General features: G+C 49.5%; 1 protein-coding gene across 5 annotated transcripts in view; it reads left to right on the forward strand.

The window, feature by feature from the left end:
• LOC116952078 (secretagogin-like) overlaps positions 1-20,632 on the forward strand; it is a 66,071-nt gene that overhangs the window by 33,506 nt on the left and 11,933 nt on the right. For all 5 annotated transcript variants that reach the window (XM_076074055.1, XM_076074054.1, XM_032971114.2 and 2 more), the window contains exons 5-10: positions 2,195-2,284; positions 6,190-6,246; positions 11,399-11,476; positions 14,498-14,553; positions 16,738-16,792; positions 18,999-19,058. In XM_076074055.1, the coding sequence (XP_075930170.1) occupies positions 2,195-2,284; positions 6,190-6,246; positions 11,399-11,476; positions 14,498-14,553; positions 16,738-16,792; positions 18,999-19,058 (396 nt within the window). The remainder of the gene's footprint in view (positions 1-2,194; positions 2,285-6,189; positions 6,247-11,398; positions 11,477-14,497; positions 14,554-16,737; positions 16,793-18,998; positions 19,059-20,632) is intronic.

Genomic DNA, 20,632 nt, shown 5'->3' on the forward strand with positions numbered 1-20,632 from the left:
GTGAGTGAAGGAGTGATGGAGTGAGGGAGGGAGTGAGGGAGTGAGGGAGTGAGTGAGGGAGTGAGTGAGGGAGTGAGTGAGGGAGTGAGTGAGGGAGGGAGTGAGGGAGTGAGTGAGGGAGTGATGGAGGGAGGGAGTGAGTGAGTGAGTGAGGGAGTGAGGGAGTGAGTGAGGGAGTGAGGGAGTGAGTGAGGGAGTGAGTGAGTGAGGGAGTGAGTGAGTGAGTGAAGGAGTGAGTGAGTGAGGGAGTGACTGAGCGAGTGAGGGAGTGAGTGAGTGAGGGAGTGAGTGAGTGAGGGAGTGAGTGAGTGAGGGAGTGAGTGAGTGAGGGAGTGAGGGAGGGAGTGAGGGAGGGAGGGAGTGAGGGAGGGAGGGAGGGAGTGAGGGAGGGAGTGATGGAGGGAGGGAGTGAGAGAGTGAGGGAGGGAGGGAGTGAGGGAGTGATGGAGGGAGTGAGGGAGGGAGGGAGTGAGGGAGGGAGGGAGTGAGAGAGTGAGGGAGGGAGTGAGCGAGTGAGGGAGGGAGTGAGGGAGTGATGGAGTGAGGGAGGGAGGGAGTGAGTGAGGGAGGGAGTGAGTGAGGGAGGGAGTGAGTGAGTGAGGGAGTGAGTGAGGGAGGGAGTGAGGGAGTGATGGATTGAGGGAGTGAGTGAGTGAGGGAGTGAGTGAGTGAGGGATTGAGTGAGTGAGGGAGTGAGTGAGTAAGGGAGTGAGGGAGGGAGTGAGTGAGGGAGGGAGTGAGGGAGTGAGTGAGTGAGGGAGTGAGGGAGGGAGGGAGTGAGTGAGGGAGTGAGGGAGTGATGGAGTGAGTGAGGGAGGGAGTGAGTGAGTGAGGGAGTGAGGGAGGGAGTGAGGGAGTGAGTGAGGGAGGGAGTGAGGGAGGGAGTGAGGGAGTGAGTGAGTGAGGGAGTGATGGATTGAGTGAGTGAGTGAGGGGTGGATGTTGTACAATTACGGAGATTCGGGTTCCGCAAAAGTCGCCACGCTCTGGTCGAGTCCCGCTACAACAAAATGAAGTGTGATTGATGAGTAAATTATTATTACATTGTTATTAATCTTCGCTGTTCGCGTGTCTCCCCCTCGTGGGCTACGCGTGGGGGAGTTTTGAGCGGTGGTTCATTTGGCCCAGGAGGAGGAGGGCCTCTGGCCTCGACCATTTGTTGACTTTAACGCGACCGCCGTTAAGACATTCGCATAGCTTGCAAGCGATATTCTGGGTTTATAAAAGTCGTGTAAGCACGGTATAATAGTCACCGTGAATGTCACTATTACATAATATAGTTTGTTTTCATGGGGGTTAGATCGCGTATATAATAATGTGTCGTTAAATCCGCCACCACCCGACACAGCCAACTGGTAAGGGTTGTGCGTCACGTGAGCAGAACGTGGCCAGTTCGTAGCTGGTACAGCAACACCGGCTCTGTGTTGGAGATCAAAGCCACAAGCGCCCTACAGAGCCGAAACAACAGATAAAGTTGGCAACAGGTGTTAGGAAGAATAATAATACGAATTTCATCTTTGCAAGTTAACCCCTCGCACCGAAGCTGATAGTAAAATTATTCACCTCACGAGAGGCGAACCGTAATAATATCGCCCTGGAATCGCGCCTTGAGAGTCATAAACAAAAATTGTTGGCTGCCGTAAATGTCCACACGATGGGAGACTTCTTTAAGCTATCATTAGACAAATTAGTTCAGGGCTCAGCGGTGGAGGGGCTTTCTTTACCTTGTAAGATTAAAAAACAATATTTTTACTTATTTCGGTAAAGTGACGTAGATCGAAAATAACAATAAAAAATGCAATTAAATTTTTTTTTTAAAATATATTATTTTATTTGATAATTTTTCTATCGACGTGACTTTACCAAAAGAGCCAAATCATATTTTAAAATAGTTTAGTTTTATTTGCATGTTTTTCAAAAGCGATGTATTTACCTTTCCCCTCGACACGCCAGCTTTCGCGACCAACACTATCCAAATATTTATTTATCTTTCTTATATTTGTTTATCTTTCTTATACTCTGCGCTCCCTATCGTGTCTTCGTATCTGTTTGTTGTTGTAAAGTGTTGACCCCGTGCCCCCTCCTGGACATCTGTAAAAAAAAATAAAGAGCTTTACAGCTCATCGGATTTCTCCCGCGGTCTAAATTCAACACTCTGATTCTGATGTTTCCCCCCCCCCCACCCCGGTTCCAGGTGGCGAACATGATCCTTCCGGAGGAGGAGAACTTCCTGTTGCTCTTCCGTCGCGAGAATCCACTCGGCAGCAGCGTGGAGTTCATGCGGGTACGCGACACGCATGCCCGTCGATGTCACCGGCACGTTCAAATGACGGCCTCACACTCCTCGTCACCCCCAGCCCCCCGCCCCTCCATCGAGCAGCCTATCGAACATTCGATCATTCGTTGAGCGTTCTGTGCCCGGCTCCTACTCGGACGGGCGCTGGCCAACACGAAGTGAACACGGATCTAAGGACGTTCGGCCAACGTTGAGGCAGCGTTGCCAATTGGTCTCCCAGTCGACGATGGCGCTTAGTCAAAAGGACAAAGATCATTATGAGACCTCCTTTGCCAGTAACAAGATATAGGAATAGGTTTTACCCTTTTAACTGGCACCATACTCTGATAGTCTAAATTCAACGCCTTTTGGCGTCTTTTGGTCCAACACCAATGGAGACTAGGCTCTAAGAAAAGCCGTCTCGGGTGTGGACCAATCAATTCAAGGACAGTGCCAATATTATTATCAGAGTTGTCTCTTTTGTTTGCATTTTGACTGCTTGTGTTGTGGTTATTGCAAACATGATGCCTTGAATAAAGGTGTCAGTTTTTGTGCCAGTTAAAAGGGTAAAACCTATTCCTATAGGACAAAGATCCCCCGTATAGTCTTCATGGACTGTTGGGGCAAGTGCCGTTTGGCTAGCAATCTGGACAGAGACGGCGGTCACCTCGTCCCGCGGCGCTCACGGACGCGCTTCTGCGGCCCGTCTGGAACGCTCTTCCCTCCGATATTAGGAAGTCACTGGGAGCCGTGCGCCTTTCAAAATCATCGTCGAGATCGACAACACTCATTTCTTTAGCAGCTGCTTCCGTGCGTTTCGTTTCCCGTCGCTTCCCCGCGCACACACTCCGATCATTTGGCGCCGTTGGCCGCGCACGGTGCGAAAGAAGTTCAACGTACGTACCTACATGAAGGATGGACACGACACACGGTGGGGTGGGTGGCCAGCACCACGCTCGGCCCAATTTCGTCTCCCCCCTTTGGCGATGTTTACAACCCCCCAGCGGCACCAGTTACTCAGCTTAGCTGGGGCGGCGGTACCGTACAACGCCACTGTGTCCGGTGGAGGAGGGTTTCACGACACACGCGTTACTTGCGTGATCTGTTTGCGTACGACCACAAGAAATCATTGTTGGTAGTAGTGTTTTTTTTTTTTTAACGTGAGATTTACATTTTGTTAAATTGCCGTGAGCATTCGCGGATCATGCGGTATAATGATCGGCTCCTTGCCAAATCACTTGACCGTGCCGATTTAAATTCATCATAAGCCTTTCTTTCGCCAAGTTACTTTAAATAATACACAAATCGGCGGTGGAGTGGTGGCACCGCGGTTTGCACTGCGCTGCGAACCCAGTCGCAGGAATTCTATATAAACTAAACTATGAAACATATATTTTTTTATTTTACCAGGTAAGACCCCGCTGAGCTATTCAGTTCTTTTTCAGAAACAATCACACATGAGAGCTCAACCAAGCGGCTTATCACGTGGCAAGTTATAGCAGCCAAATACTCTGAACGCGTGATGTTAATTCTCAACGTGGAGGGGAAAACCGGAGTGAGAGAGACACCGCAAACCCCAAATATACAGCAGCAGGCGCCTGGGTCGGGGTCGAACCCACGGCCTCCTGTATACCGGGCGAGGTAGTTAACATCTCCTAGCCACCCAGTTTGAGAGGCCGTCATGCTGAGAGTCGCGCGAAACAAAGTTGTGCGCTTGAGCAAGGCACGGGACGACGGCCGTTGGTCGAGACTTAGTGACGGAGGGGCAGCGAAGGGAGGGGAACGCGCCCTACGAGAAACACGTCCACTGCGGACATGGAGCGGTGAGGATCAGCTGGTGTGTGTCCACTGCGGACATGGAGCGGTGAGGATCAGCTGGTGTGCGTGCAGGAGCGGTGAGGATCAGCTAGTGTGTGTGCACGAGTGAGACGGAGCGGTGGGAATCAGCTGGTGTGTGTGCAGGAGTGGTGAGGATCAGCTGGGGTGTGTGCAGGAGCGATGGGGATCAGCTGGTGTGTGTGCAGGAGCGATGGGGATCAGCTGGTGTGTGTGCAGGAGCGAGACGGAGCGATGGGGATCAGCTGGTGTGTGTCCACGAGCAAGATGGAGCGGTGCTTGGGTGGATTGTGCCGTTCCGGCCTTCATCGGCGCCGCTGCTCGCTAACAGCAACTTGCAACCAAGAGTCCGTTAAGGCCACACGGGGCAGCTTTGTCTTTGTTGCATTCCAAGACTGAGAGATGGCGATGGCTTGTGAAGGGTGGAACGTTGGGAAGTGTTGGGGGGGGGGGGGGGGTGGCCTTCATCCAGCAGTGGATAGATCCACTGCTCGAATAAAAAGCGAGGATCAGGGAAATCCGAACGCGTTGTGATTTTTTTTATATATTTTTTTTGCCGAGCGATTAGTCGCTCGCGGTGACCGAACTAAATGAAATATTTTACAGCAGCAGCAACAACAACAACAACAAAAGGTGGATCGATGAATTAAACCGAGGTCTGCGCCACTGGCGAGATAAGCAATGAAAGGGATAAGCGGGGCCGATGTATTTAAAAAAAAATTGGAAATAATTCAAACATTTATTTTTCATGAAATGGAGCCCTCACGGCTCGGTCGTGGTCTGTGATGAACTGGGACGTGGTGGGGTCTGCGTTGGGCACCCTGGATGGATCTTAACGAGCTCGCTGTTAAAGAGTCCCTAATTAAACAGCGCCCGGCTCTCGATGTTTGAGGGGTAGTGGGGGATGGTGTGGGAGGGGGGATTTAGTTGGCCCCATAGGAGCGCCCTAGGGGGATGAAGGGGGATGAGGGCGTGCGCTACACGTTCATATGCAAAGAGGGAGATGTTTGAAATGTGAAAGTTGTTGTTTTTTTACACATTGTGCGCTCGTGCGCGTGACGATGTTTGTGTATCTCCGCCGTGGTGTAGCGGTTAGCGGTGCGCTGTGAACCCGGCTACCCGGGTTCGCATTCCCGCTCACGGCCAACACCGGTGACGATTATTTGAACCGGTCCTGGGCCTCCCCTAGGTCGACTCAGCCTCAAACGAGCACCTGGGTGCGGTGTGTGAACATCGCCATTGGGGAGACAAAGGCGGCCGGGCGTGGTGCTGGCAACCCACCCCCTCGTGTACCGTTCCGGCCTTCGTAGGTGCTCGCTACCAGCACTTGCCCCTACAGTCTGCTGATGCTACACGGGGGATCTTTTTCTTTGTATCTCCGCAGTGTGCGTGCGTGCGTGCGCGCGTAGGGGGGAGCGGTGGCGCAGTGGTTAACGCACCGCGCTATGAATCCAGTCGCCCAATGTAACTGACAAATATCGGAACCGGTTCTGCATCTCTCCTGGGCCATTGCGATGTGTAAACATCGCCACTCGGGAGACAAAGGCGGCCGGGCGGGTGGGTTGTGGCCGCCCACTCCCTTCATGTGCCGCGCCGTCATGCGGCACTGCACACTATGACGTGGATGGCATTAAACTGAACAAAAACGATTTGAATGTGAGCAGGTGAGGCACACTGAGCTATGTTGCTCTTTTTTATGCAGAAGTGGCCTGGCCTCAAATGAAAGCTCAACGGAAGAGTGGCTCATCGCCTGGAGATTTATAGCAGACATATACTCTGAACGCGTGATGTTGATTCTCAATGCGTGACGGGGAAAAAAAATCCACACGACTATAGGGAGAGAGAGAGAGACACGCAAACTCCAAATTTACAGCAGCAGGGGTCGGGATCGAAACCACGACCTCCTGCATACCAGGCGAAGGATTTAACATCTCCTAGACACCGTGGTGCCTGGAAACAACAACGACCATCTTGCCGTGCCTCTCTCTCTCGTCTCTCTCGTCTCTCTCCTACAAACAAATGCTCTCGGACAATGCCGCGTAACACTGTGCCGACGGGCCCGCTGCGTGTCTCTTCAGATTTGGAGGAAGTACGACACTGATCACAGCGGATACATCTCAGCCATGGAACTCCGGGTGAGCACCACGGGGAAATCAATCGCGCGGCGCGACGAATTTAAACTTTGCGTTTCACACGACGAGGCGAATCTTTGACTCGCCCTGAGACGCACCCGATCTCGTACGCATGCTGTTGTGGTTTTCTCCGGTTTCCTGCCCAGGTGAAGCCACAAACTCATGGATGGAATTGGTCATGTGTACCATTGGAATTGAGTCAAACATCCCAATTGGATTGGTCAGACATTATATGGAATTGGTCAAACATCACACTGGAATTTGGTCAAACATCCCAATGGAATTGTTCAAACATCCCAATGGAGTTAGTCAAACATCCCGATGGAATTCGGTCAAACATCCCAATGGAATTGATCAAACATCCCAATGGAGTTAATCAAACATCCCAATGGAATTGATCAAACATCTCAATGGAATTCGGTCAAACATCCCAATGGAATTGATCAAACATCCCAATGGAATTCGGTCAAACATCCCAATGGAATTCGGTCAAACATCCCAATGGAATTGATCAAACATCCCAATAGAATTGATCAAACATCCCAATGGAATTGATCAAACATCCCAATGGAATTTGGTCAAACATCCCAATGGAATTTGGTCAAACATCCCAATGGAATTGATCAAACATCCCAATGGAATTTGGTCAAACATCCCAATGGAATTGATCAAACATCCCAATGTAATTCGGTCAAACATCCAAATGGAATTAATCAAACATCCAAATGGAATTAAGCAAACATCCCAATGGAATTAATCAAACATCCCAATGGAATTGATCAAACATCCCAATGGAATTGGTCAAACATCCCAATGGAGTTAATCAAACATCTCAATGGAATTCGGTCAAACATCCCAATGGAATTTGGTCAAACATCCCAATGGAATTGATCAAACATCCCAATGTAATTCGGTCAAACATCCCAATGGAATTAATCAAACATCTCAATGGAATTCGTCAAACATCCCAATGGAGTTAATCAAACATCTCAATGGAATTCGGTCAAACATCCCGATGTGGCATTGTCCTCTTTTAAAAAAGCAAAAAAGAGTAAAGCAGAGTGCCCGGTGAGAACCAATGTGGGTGACATTAAACCAACTCATCACTCCTGTAGGTGCTGGCTTCAACACGTGGTGATCCTTGTACGATCCGCCAATCCCACCCTTGCCTGCCTCCAGCAGTGGTGGAACAATCAAAGTGTGGGCCGCACCTTTACCCTATTACAGCATTGAGCCAGTGGTGGAAATTCCACATTCCTATGGCGGGGGGCGAGTCTCTCTGAATAGGACGACTGCTGTTGACTTCCATCCCCGAGGTGGTGCTCATTTTATCACCCCCCCCCCCCCCCCGAGGAAGGGAGTGATGATTGGCACCGGTCAACCCAACTTTCCGGGAATTAAACCTGCAAGCTCCCCGATTCCAAGCCGCTCGCTCTACCCCCCCCCCCCCCCCCCTCCCGAGTGAGCATGGGACGTGGGGGCCACCACGAGGCGGACGTTGGTGCAACGTTGGCGCGACGTTCGGCCGACGGTTCCAACCGCGTGCCGACGCTGGCCCAGCATTTGGCATGTTCACTGGGACGCCCGGCCACCTGACTGGACCTTTTCTTTTTAAATCATATCAGTTTAACACGCGGTAGGCTTTCGCGACCAATGTCATCCGTAATGCAGGTGTTGTTGGGTTAGGTGGCGTAGATATATAAAAGTGTCGTAATTACAACCAGCTTCATCAGGCGAAAGCCAGAACCTGGCCAGAATATGGCTGTCGCCTGGCGCAACGTCGTACTCAGATTGTAAATGTTGTGGCTTGGCTCTCCAACACACCGGTGTGCTGTACTAGTGACGAATTGGCCACGTTCTGCTGACGTGACAATCCTTACTAGTTGGCTGTGTCGGGTGGTGGCGGAGTTTGAACGACGAATTTATACATTTACGCGACCTAACCCAGAATCATATAAGTTGGAAGAACATCCATCAGGTATAAATTATTTAAACTCACAATCAATACATACCCATCGACCAGCACGTGCGAGTGAGAATCAATGCCTTTTTTGTGTGATGTGGCTTGGTGTACAGTACATTGTCACGCGACCCCTGCAGCCACTAGGGGTGGCTCACACTCACACGCACCGTCTAGAGGAGTGGTTCTTAACCTCTTCTGCAGCCTTGCACCCATTTGGTTCTCAATTATAAAACTAAAATATTATATTCTTGGTTCTTTCGGTAAAGTCACGTAGAAGGGAAACAATAAAAATAATAAAAATATAAAACAATAAAATTCTCACGACGTTTCGACTGCAACACAAGCAATCATCATCAGGTGTGACAACCACAACAAGAACATTTGAAAAAAGTGGCGGGTTATTTTTAACGTTAGCACCACGGAGAGCGATTTGGCAGTTTGTTCAGATGGACGAGTCCATCTATGTTCGGAAAAGAGGAGGGGGGAGATGAAAAACAATGCATGCGGTCTGAAAGCCACCTTAAGCGTGATAAACCATTTCGGGTCTTAATTGATTGATCACGCTTAAGGTGGCTTTCAGACCGCAGAATATGAATCCCTGCAGTCACGAAAGCTTTAAATAAAAAAAACTAAAATATTATGTTAATAACTACACAGGGTTCGGTGGGACAAAGTAGTGGTACTTAAGTGCCCGTGCTTAATTTGTGTTTTCGATTATTTACCTTCGAAGGAAATTTGCCCACGTTCCGAACCCCCTTCCCCCCCCCCCCCAGAAAGGGCATCTCGCACCCCCAGGGGGTGCGGCGTGCACCCCCAGGTTAAGACGAAGAACCACCGCTGCTCTCGAGACAATTCGTTGAATTGCGGCACTCCGACAAACGCGCGCACCCTGGCACACACGCGGGAACCCTACACGAACATCCTCAACCCATCCCAACGAGGTCACCGCGAGCCGGTCAACCGGCCAGTTGGTCGGTCGGTTGGGCGGTCAGTCGGTCGGTCAATCGGTCGGTCAGTCAATCGGTCGGTCAATCGGTCGGTCGGTCGGTCAATCGGTCGGTCGGTCGGTCAATCGGTCGGTCAATCGGTCGGTCGGTCGGTCAATCGGTCGGTCGGTCGGTCAATCGGTCGGTCAATCGGTCGGTCGGTCGGTCAATCAGTCGGTCGGTCGGTCAATCGGTTGGTCGGTCGGTCAATCGGTCGGTCGGTCGCGAATACGAAAAAAAATCAGCGGCAGCAACGGCGACTCACGTAGAGACCCATAGACTCGCATAGAGACCCACGCACGAGCATAGACTGAGTGGTGATTAAACCGGGTGCTCAAGCGTAGTCAGTTGATGGTCTCAGCCAGATCACCAATGGCTGCACTTAAATTGAAATCAACATATTCATCGATAACAACATGGTCTTAAAAATATATATGATAGGCAACGTTTTGGACAATGGCCCTTCTTCATGGCGCATGAATAGAGCGAGGTCACAGAAGAGGGACAGAATGGATAATAAGAGTTGGAGACTGCATTTGTGTAGGCCTGATGAAAATTTAAACTTTTAAAAGATGTGTTTCGATGACCAATTGCCTCACAGTAATCAAAAGTGCTCCTAAGTAACCTAATTTGTTTAAAAATAAATATATATAAAACGCTGCTCACACATCATATTGTGGTGAGGCTAAATTCCACCTCTGATTCATTAAAATATAAAATTTGACCTTCACGGAATCAACAGCTGTCATTTTCACGTGCAGAGTGGGTGGTGGTGGTGGTGGGGGCAGCAGAGTGCTGCCCTCCGCTGCACGTGGAGCACAATCGTACTCGAAGTGACCCCAGATGTAGCTCTGTGACATCTGCTTCTGTGGGACGTTCTCTGTCTCTGGCACGGTGGACTGCGCCGCCCTGCTGCACGAGATCACAAGCAGGATGAATCTGGGGGGGGGGGGGGTAAATTGACACAAACATAATATATGTTATAGAAACCATGTTTGCTTACATTGTCACACGAACAACAGACAAATTAAAACCCATTTTGGACAACATATAAATGCATGTGGAATCATTTTAAGATTTGAGCAATTGATCACCGTTGTAAGTTACAGATTTTTTTTTATCGATGTTCGAGTCTGGCAGAGAGGGAACTTTTGAAGGTTTCTCACGGTCGAGCGATGATTTTTGCAGAGGACTCTAGCCAGGGGCTTTTTATCTTGACATTATTCACGCTGCCCGTCTGGATAGTCACGAAACAACCTATAATTTACCATTTATAGTTTCTGTTTTAAATTTGCCCCTTGATGCTTGATTTAATTACAGCTATGTATGTATTTACAAAGGTCAAATCTCTTATTTGCTTACTTCGTTAGTGGGATGGAGTGGTTGTGTCGTTTTTTTCCGGACTTAATAGGTGATCACTAACAGCAATTATTCAATTATTCTGTTCAGTGGAATCGGATTATCTCTTCCGTGGCAACGGTTTAGCGCACTGCGCTCTCGAACCCGACCACCTGAGTTTGATTCCAGTCCCCGGTCATGGGCAGCCCTCCCGTCGCATTCACCAAACCGCATAATCGCTGTGTATAACTGAATGCATGACGACCCACACGACCGATGCGGCATGGGGAGGCTTTCGTCCAGCAGTGGAGTATTTAATGTATGAATCCTGCTGTGTGTGTACGTGCGTGTGTGCACGTGTGTGTGTGTACGTACGTGCGTGTGTATGTATGCGTGCGTGTTACCCGTGCATGTGTGCGGGCGCGCGTAGGGTGTGGCAATTATCTGAATCTGTCTTGTGCCTCCCCTAGGTCGACTCAAACGGGCACCTGGTGCGGTGTGTAGTAAACATCGCTACTGCTTCTAGATTTGAAGCTTTCAGTGACTGCAAGGATCCATATTCTTTGGTTCTATTCGGTAAAGTCACGTAGGTAAAAAATAAAACAACAAAAAATCACGACGTTTCGGCCTCGAGACAGTCTGGTCCCTTCACCTGATGAAGGCCACTTGTGTTGTGGCCGAAACGTCGTGTTTATCGCTACTGCTGGCCACCCACCCCCTTCGTGTGCCGTTGCCGGCCTCCATAGGCGCTCGCTGACAGCGCTTGCCCCTACAGTCTGTTACAGGCCTACACTCGCGGCGGGGGGGGATCTTTGATCTTTGTGTGTGTGCGCGCGGGCGCGGCTCTCCCCGGCGACTGCCGTCGTAGAACTTCCTGGGGGACCTCTGCGTGGAGCACCACCGCGAAGTGACCAGCGGGAAGCTGGACGAGTACACCGATTCCATGGTACGGGCCCCAGCGCCCCGCGTGCTCCGGCCGTCCTCGGCGGGCACGAGGTGCCGCGCGACGTCAGCGGCCCCGGATTTTTTTTAACAAAAAGTTTGCGTGGTTTTTTTGTTGTTGTTGTCTCGTCTCGATTTAGCTTTTCACCGCCCGTTTTCTAAATTCTTCTTCTTATTCTTCTTCTTCCGGAGAATTGTTGTTTCTAAACCTTTGAGCAACGTGTGCCGGCCGTTGAAAAGTGTACGTACACAATTTATTTGCACCCACGCTCCACCCTGCGTTATTCCATCGGGTCTTTTTTTTTAAGTGTACGTGATGCGCTTTTAATGGAAATTAGTTTGTTACGTATTTTTTTTTTACAGGATACTCGTTCCACATTTTGAACATCCACGAGTTTTTTGCCAATAACGTCGCAACTTCGCACTACAGGCACGCTCGTATTTAAATCTAATAAAATTTTGATTTAAAGCTTTCGTGACTGCAGTAATTCATGTTCTTAGCTCTTTCGGTAAAGTCACGTAGAAGGGAAACAATAAAATAATAATATGTTAAAAATATATTTGATTATTTTATTGTTTCCCTTCAACGTGACTTTACCGAAAGAGCTAAGAATATAAATCTAACTAGTCATACTCTTTGGTTCTTTCGGTAAAGTCACGTAGGTAGAAATAAAATATAACAAAGCACGACGTTTCGATCGCAGCACAAGCAATCTTCATCACCACATTAATTTTTTATTTTATTTCTACCTACGTGACTTTACTGAAAGACCCAAAGAGTATGGATTCCTGCAGTCACGAAAGCTTGAAATCTAGAAGATCTAACTATACTCTTTGGGTCTATTCGGTAAAGTCACGTGGGTAATGAAGGCCACTTGTGTTGTGGCCGAAACGTCGTGATTTTTTGTTGTTTTATTTTTTACCTTCGTGACTTTACCGAATAGAACCAAGGAGTATGGATCCTTGCAGTCACGAAAGCTTTAAATCTAGAAGATCTAACGAGTTATGTTGTAATTGCTGCTGCTGCTGTGGTGGCAGTGGTGGCACAAGCATTATGGAGAAAAATAAAAACTTACAATACAAACTCGCTCGATGTGCTATGAGGCAGGGCCATTGCCCGAATCATCACCAATGTTGTTATTTTTCCTTTCATGGCAACGCAGTGCAATTGATGAATGTGCCGTTCACCGGCTGTCGTGCTGTTCACCAATTGTCGTGCCGTTTCAACTCCTGGCGTGCTTTTTTTTTCTTCAAATTTTCTTGCTGTGGTTTTCACACCTGATGATGATTGCTTGTGTTGCAGTCGAAACGTCGTGAGAATTTTATCGTTTTATATTTTTATCATTTTATTGTTTTCCTTTCTACGTGGTGGTGACTTTACCGAAAGAACCAAGAATATGAATCCTGGCGTGCTGTTCACCGGCTGTCGTGCCGTTCACCGATCGACGTGCTGCGATCCGACTCGGCTTCCAACCGTTAAACACCACCACGAGAGCTATCGAGGCTACCCGCGTCTCTTGCCGGAGCGGTTCAAATATCCGCTCGTTGCGAGATTAAAATGTGTGCCCCATAACGCCGCTTGACTTGCAGCCGGCTCGACGCCGACCTGCCGCCCCAGCTCGTGAGATTTTTTTATTTCTTTGTTTCTTACAAGGCCGGATAGATATGTCCCCCCCCCCCCCAATATTCAAATATGCTCAAAATATTCCCCCCAAATATAGATGATCAAAATAATTAACACGTAATTATATTCTTGGTTACTTCGGTAAAGTCACGTAGAAGGGAAACAATAAAATAATAAAAATATAAAACAATACAATTCTCACGACGTTTCGACTGCAACACAAGCAATCATCATCAGGTGTGAAAGAACCAAGAATATGAATCCCTGCAGTCACGAAAGCTTTAAATCAAAATTTAAAAACATAATAATTGCTATGGTACGACAGGCAACCACGCACCGCCATCCGAAATGATCATTAGCAAATGTAATCGTAATCATAATCAAACTTAACAAATTGCCATTATTACTACTACTACTACCGGTTCTAGTATTACGGTGTACTGCAGTTCTGCGTGTGGTTTGTCCAAGTGGTGTTGGCTGTACCCCAGCAGAAGGCCCTTGCTCGACTGCTGTGGGTAGGTACAATCTATGTCAAACACCGTCCTGTCTCTCCATTTCATTACTTTCAACTTGATTAAAAAGTGGAAAACTAGAATGTAATATGAGTGTTGCGTAGGCTGTCTCACTGTCGAGTTGAAACACACGTTTTTGTTGAAAACGGGCCGGTTTGCGATTGCTAATCAATCACTGACGTTAGCTATCATAGCTAAGTAAGTTACTGGGAAAGTTAACTTGCCACACATTCATCCAGCGACCAACAATGGTGCTCACGGGCGTAGTGGACTAACGTTAATGTCTTCATTACGTTATATTTGTTAGAACGCCCACGTGAAGTCCTAGTAAAGTGTTAATCGTTTATGTTGCGCTGCATTTGTAATATTTGCATATTCGTATGGTAGAGTGTATAGCTGTACTTGCTTATGATACGTAAATAACATGATTAGTGTTTCTTTGATTAAAGTGCAAGCAGTTTTATTACAGTGAGCTTTCATTCACAGTGAGTGTCATCATGAGCAAGAGGAAGGGTGGCAGATTTTTTTTCTGGGGGGGGGACCACCCAGACGCCCTGGAAGTTTTGGTCCCCCCCCCCCAATGTTGACTCCATGGCTACGGCCTTGGTTTCTAACACGACTGTTTTAAAAAAAGACAAAGAGCACTCCAAATCATTTCGCGCAAATGTTCATTTTGAGAGGTGGCCGTTTGGCTCGCGGGTTCTGAGACACCGAGCCGGCACCGCTGAGGACCTGGGTTCGAATCCCACCCTCCCCCTCGCCCCCCCCTCCCCAACCGCGGTGCAGTTGTACCGCCTGCGCATTCTGCAGCTGCATCACGGCCTGCCAGCTGACCCGGTGAATGGCGCGTGTTTGTGTGACACTGTCGGTTTTTGCGAAAACATTTCAGATGAAGCTTTTTGATCGAAATCAAGACGGACGCCTGGATCTCACGGACATGGCTAGGTATGGATGCTTATCCACTTGCAGTTAATCGATTCATTCACTCGCTCATTCATTCAGTTATTCACTCGTTCGTGCGGCCACTCATTCCGTCGATTGAACGATTATAACGGGGCCTTGTTTGATTGCCATGAAGAACACTGAACTTCGTTTACCCACCCATTAAGAATTCATTCACTCCCTCATTCGTCAACTCATTATATGTAATGGCTCATTTGTTCAGTCGTTCAGTCAACGCGGGTCGACTGGGCCTCCGCTAGGTCGACTCGGACTCAAATGAGCACCCGGTGCGGTGTGCAGAGATCAGCACTGGGGAGACAAAGGCGGCCGGGCGTGGTGCTGGCCGCAACACCCATTAGGGTTGCTAACTGTTACATTGCTGCGGCATCTCTGTCGGTGGTAGCGTCGTTTAATAGGCTTTTTATTTAATACAACAGTAAATCTATAAATAGTGTAGCGCTGGAGATGGAGCGGTACCTCGTACCGTCAGTGGCAGCCCAAGAGGGGAGGGGCTGCTGGGGGCTCAGGATCCCAGACTGCTAAGCCCCTCGGCGCTCCCAAAGACGGTGGGGGGGGGGGGTGTTGCGGGGGTTCTGGGATTCCACGCAGCCCCACCCCTCGATGGGCAAGGGGTATAAAAGGGGACCTCCTCAGCCGATCTGGACCCAGTTGTAGACCGAAGCCCAGCAGCTAGCTAGGACCCTGAGACCCCCTAGCCCCGCTGTCCTTATCAGGGCCGGGACTCTGTGCGGCTCAGCGGTGAGACCCTGGGAGCCCCTGGCCCGACGTCCTTGTAAGGGCTGGGTCCAGTGGGTCAGTGGTGGGAACTCGCACCCTGGCTAGGGCGAGTTAGAATAGCCTCCCCCTAGGCACCCATAGCCGGAGGACCCTGAGTGTAGTCCTGTGTTAGGGCACGTTAGCCCGGAGGCAGTACCCTCCCTAGACAGTGGTGTAGGTGGACCCTGAGTGTAGCCCTGTGTTAGGGCACGTTAGCCCAGAGGCAGTACCTTCCTAGACAGTGGTGTAGGAGGGCCCTAAGTGTAGTCCTGTGTTAGGGCACGTTAGCCCAGAGGCAGTACCTCCCTAGACAGTGGTGTAGGTGGACCCTGAGTGTAGCCCTGTGTTAGGGCACGTTAGCCCAGAGGCAGTACTTCCCCAGACAGTGGTGTAGGTGGACCCTGAGTCTAGCCCTGTGTTAGGGCACGTTAGCCCGGAGGCAGTACTCTCCCTAGACAGTGGTGTAGGAGGACCCTGAGTGTAGCCCTGTGTTAGGGCACGTTAGCCCAGAGGCAGTACTTCCCCAGACAGTGGTGTAGCCCTAAGTGATCTGGGACTGTACTGCCGAAGTGTGGTGTTAATAAATAGTGTTGCCTCTCACTACATTAGCATTGCCCTCTCATCTTAGCAAATGCCACAATGCATGTTTGATTGTCGCACTTGTTTTTTAATGGGGATATTAAGCCAGTGGCAGAAGAAAAACAAAGTTATTAAACTTCAAAGAGCTCGGCGTAATCTGTCTAAATATTCGCCGGTTATTGCTTAAACAAGTATTGTTGCACCTTAGACAATCCCAGTGCGTGGTGGGTTATCATAATAGACGTGGCCGAATGGAGTCGTTAGCTGTGCAATTTGTACGTGGCGCTGTGTGGCTGTGAGAGATTGTGCCGCTCATTACGGGACACCTGATGCGTGGCTGAGTGTGGTGGGGTGTTATTTGTGTGCGACAATGACTCTTTTGTTTGTGTGTCTGTGTGTGTAGCGGGGAGCGGTAGTGTAGTGGGGAGCGATAGTGTAGCGGTTAGCGCGCTGCGCTATGAACCCGGCGACACGGGTTCGATTCCCGCTCACGGCCAACACCAGTGACGATTATCTTAACCGGTCCTGGGCCTCCCCTAGGTCGACTCAGCCTCAAATGAGTGCCTGGTGCAGTGTGTAAACATTGCCACTAGGGAGACAAAGGCGGTCGGGCGTGGTGCTGGCCACCCACCCCCTCGTGTACCGTTACCGGCCTTCATAGGTCTGTTAAGGCTATATGGGGGATCATTATCTTCGTAAGTGTGCGCATTTATTGGCCTTAATAGGTGCTCGCTAACAACCCTTTCCCCAACACTCTTAGCAGGTCAAAACAAAAATAGATGTTTAAAAATATCTTGTAATCATTATTCTTATGTTATTGTTTTCTTGCAGAATTCTCTCACTGCAAGATAATTTTTTGCTGCAATTCAGAATGGAAGCCATGGAGGTGATGTGCCTTCTTGTCGTCATCATCACATTGTCAACGCGTGCCCCTTTCACTGGTAGACTCACTCAGGTGGTGTCAGGTGGTGTCAGGTAGTGTCACGTGGTGTCAGGTAGTGTCAGGTGGTGTCACGTGGTGTCAGGTGGTGTCACGTGATGTCAGGTAGTGTCAGGTGGTGTCACGTGGTGTCAGGTGGTGTCACGTGATGTCAGGTAGTGTCAGGTGGTGTCACGTGGTGTTAGGTGGTGTCAGATTCCTTGTAAAATGTTTCAGTTTGGTGTTTTAACATCTTAACACCGAATTTTGATTTAAAGCTTTCGTGACTGCAGTAATTCATATTCTTAGCTCTTTCGGTAAAGCCACGTTGAAGGGAAACAATAAAATATATTTTATTATTTTATGAATATGAATATCTTAACACCGGTTTTTGTCGCCAGAAAAAAGGGGAGAACTCTATTATTAATACTCATCTTGAGACGAAGTCGCCCGTGATCAAATCATGTTCTCGTGTGCACCGACTCGGTGTATGTATGTACATTGAACTTCTATCGCACCGTGCGTAGCCAACCGTGCTCATCGTATGTGTCCAGGAAGGATAGCAATGACTGCACACACACACACACACATTTCATTAATTCAAATTTTATTTTCGCAAAATTCATTTATTTTCCGCCTATGAGAATTAAACGTTCGGATCTGATTGGCATGCCATGCAAGCTCTTTGTGGGGCGTATAAATAGTATACATTTTACGCGCGAAAGAGGCCTATTAAAAAGTGTGGAATTGACATTATTATTTTTACGACGTTCAATGGGTACAAAAATAAGAACCCCGAGTGAAGCGTGAAATATTCCGTGGCCAAACATCGAGAGCAGACGAGTTGTTCACGAGAGTTGCCCTCTTCGGTGTAGAATTTCATTAGATGAGAAGAAAACAAAATCGGAAAGATGCCACCGGCGTGTGCGAGCGTGCTTGTCCAAGCACGTTTAGACTCGCCATGCGGCTAACCATCTACACAGCGAACTATGTACGAACATCGTTCATTGCGCCACGGTGGCTAGGAGATGATAACTACCTCGCCCGGTATACAGGAGGTCGTGGGTTCGATCCCAACCCTGACGCCTGCTGCTGCTGTATATTTGGAGTTTGTGTGTCTCACTCCACGTGGTCGCATGGATTTTTCTCCGGGTCCTCCGGTTTTTTGCCTCACACATTTAGAATTAACGTCACCACACGTTTAGAGTATTTGGCTGCTATACATTTGCATGTGGTAAGCCGCTTTGTTGAGCTATCATTCGTGGTCAGGTCGCTTCTGAAAAAGAGCTACATTTCTAAGTGGTCCTTACCTGGTAAAAAAAAATTTTAATTGTAAAATAATTATGTATCGACCATTAAATATATATATATCCACGTGTCAGCCCGTATCCACTCGTGGGCAGAGTGTTGGCGCAGTGGTTAGCTCACGGTGCTCCTCACTTGGCGGTCCGAGTTCGATACCCAGCGACGGGTAACATCAGTGGCGAGTGATATCTGAACCGGTCTCGAGGCTCCCCATTCACCCCTCCCCATCACCTGCTTCCCCCTCGCCCCCTCCCCTTCCCTTCTTTCACCAGCCTGCACTATGCAATGACCAGCGTGGAGAAGTATGGCCAAATCCCCCTCCGCCCCACCCACTCCATGACCAGGCACGGTGTGGTGAAGGCCGTTATCCGGCAGTTGATTTACAAATTGGCCTTCGATTTTTTTTTTCTTACATAATTGCAAGCCGTCATTTTCGCCGCGCGTGCTGGGTGCTTATTTTAAGGGCGTTCACTTGACCTGACGAATCTCCCCGCCACGCGGAGCGAAACGTCGGACACCGTTCGCGGAGCCGAACATGACAAACAAGGGGCCGTCGGGAGAGCAGCCCACCCGGGGAAAAATCTCACGGCAGAAGATTTTCGTAGGCTCGCGTCTCACGTCACAGTCGTCAAGCGGGCTTGGGAATTTAAAAAATAAATAAAAATGTTCTGACAACCAAATTATGTTACGTTTCATCTCCGCATATAAAAAGGACATGCTGTAATAGATTAAAATTACCGACTGATTAAAGGTCTTATGCGGGGGGGGGGGTGGATTGGGGGGGGGGCAGCAGTGATTGAGAGTGGAATGTGCGGCGTTCTCGTCGTCCTAAACCTCACACTCCGCCGTCTGTCTCCATCGTCGCCAGGATTCGGGAATGGATCAGCGGAGAGCTGATTTTGAGAAGATCTTCGCCCATTACGACGTGGTGAGTGTTCACTTTCGAATACATCTCTATACCGCGTTGAGCAGCAATCGTCATCATCACCGCCACTTGATGAAGGCCCCCCCCCCCCCCGCACGCCGTGTCGGTCATGGGGGCGGGGGTTGTTTTGACCATACTTCACCACTCTGCTCAATGTGATTTGATTCAAAGGGGAGGCTTCAGATATGGTTGCCACCGTAAGGTGTCGCTGGCCGTGTGCGGGGATCGAACTCGGCTCCGCTGGGCTTGCCACGCGGCACGCTCAACCGGTGTACGCACGCCGCCGCCACGTACATGCACAGTGTCGTCATCGTGAGCCGTGGTCAATCCGCTGCTGGCTGGATGAGGGTCTCCCCAAGCCACCTCCGGCAAATCCCTGCGATGTAAAAATAAAAATAAATAGAAAAAAGATACAAAATAATGATAATCCCGTAACCGATAGTTTACGCAGAGGAAATGAGCGAGCGTTTTGATTGGCGGGACGACGGCTGGTGCAACGCTACGCTCGAGAATCGAAGGCGAAAAACGACTTCGTGTCAAACCCGAAACCCACTCGCCAAATCTGACAGCTGCGAGAGACAACTTCAAGCGCCCCCCTCAGATTAATCGACCGCAGCGCGTGGCGCTGAGGGTTGTATTTTTAAAATAGAATTTTAAATATATATATTTTTGAATCTCCTTATCTCCCCCTGATTCTCAATTTGTTTTAAATTGGGATTTTCGCGTAGACGGACTGCCCGCGATGAGCAGAAAGCCGTTCTTGTCTGGTCTTATTGTTCCTCCGATATCTCGTTAAGGCGCCACGTATAAATAAATTGCCTCTTCCCCTTTTACCCCTACTCTTCCTCGAACCGGGGTCTATGCCACCCACGCTACCCCCCTGCGTCGCTCGTCCACCTCCTCGTCCACCTCCTCTTTCTGCTGCTGCTGCTACTCCCAGAGGGCGGCTGTCTCCAAGCTGCCATGTGGCAGCTTTTCATGAGCCCCCTTCACAAAGACAAAGATCCCCACCCCCCCATATAGCCTCGCCAGACTTTGGGAGGCAAGTGCTGTTAGCGAGCACCTAACGAAGGCCGCCACGGTATGCGAAGGGGTGGGTGGGCCAGCACCACGCCCGACCGCCTTTGTCTCCCCCCCCTCCTCCTCGTGGCCTACGTTTACACGCCGCAGAACAATAATTGTTTTAGGGCCGAGTTGACCTAGGGGAGACCCAAGGCCGGCAGAGACAATCGTCGCCGGCGTTAGCCACGAGCGGCGAGTCGAGCTCGGGGTGGGAGCGGGTTCGCGGCGCTAACCGCTGCGCCACCGCTCCTCGCGCGCGCGCGAGCCCGGTTTGACTGGCAGACAACTCGAGGGCTCCCGCGGGCAGAGCGAGGGTGGCCCTCGACGCCGCTCGTGCTGGATGGGCCCCCCGAGTCTCCAAGGTATGGGGACTCGTGGTCCCGAGCCACCTCAAGGCACAGCCACACAACACGGGAGTTCGTTACTCTTTGGTTTTATTCGGTAAAATCACGTAGGTAAAAAAAAAAACTAATTATAAATAAAATAAACAATTAAAACACGACGTTTCGGCCACA

The sequence above is a fragment of the Petromyzon marinus genome, chromosome 45, assembly GCF_048934315.1.
Source record: "Petromyzon marinus isolate PM22_M1 ecotype Great Lakes invasive population chromosome 45, UKy_Petmar_22M1.pri1.0, whole genome shotgun sequence".
Taxonomy (NCBI): domain Eukaryota; kingdom Metazoa; phylum Chordata; class Hyperoartia; order Petromyzontiformes; family Petromyzontidae; genus Petromyzon; species Petromyzon marinus.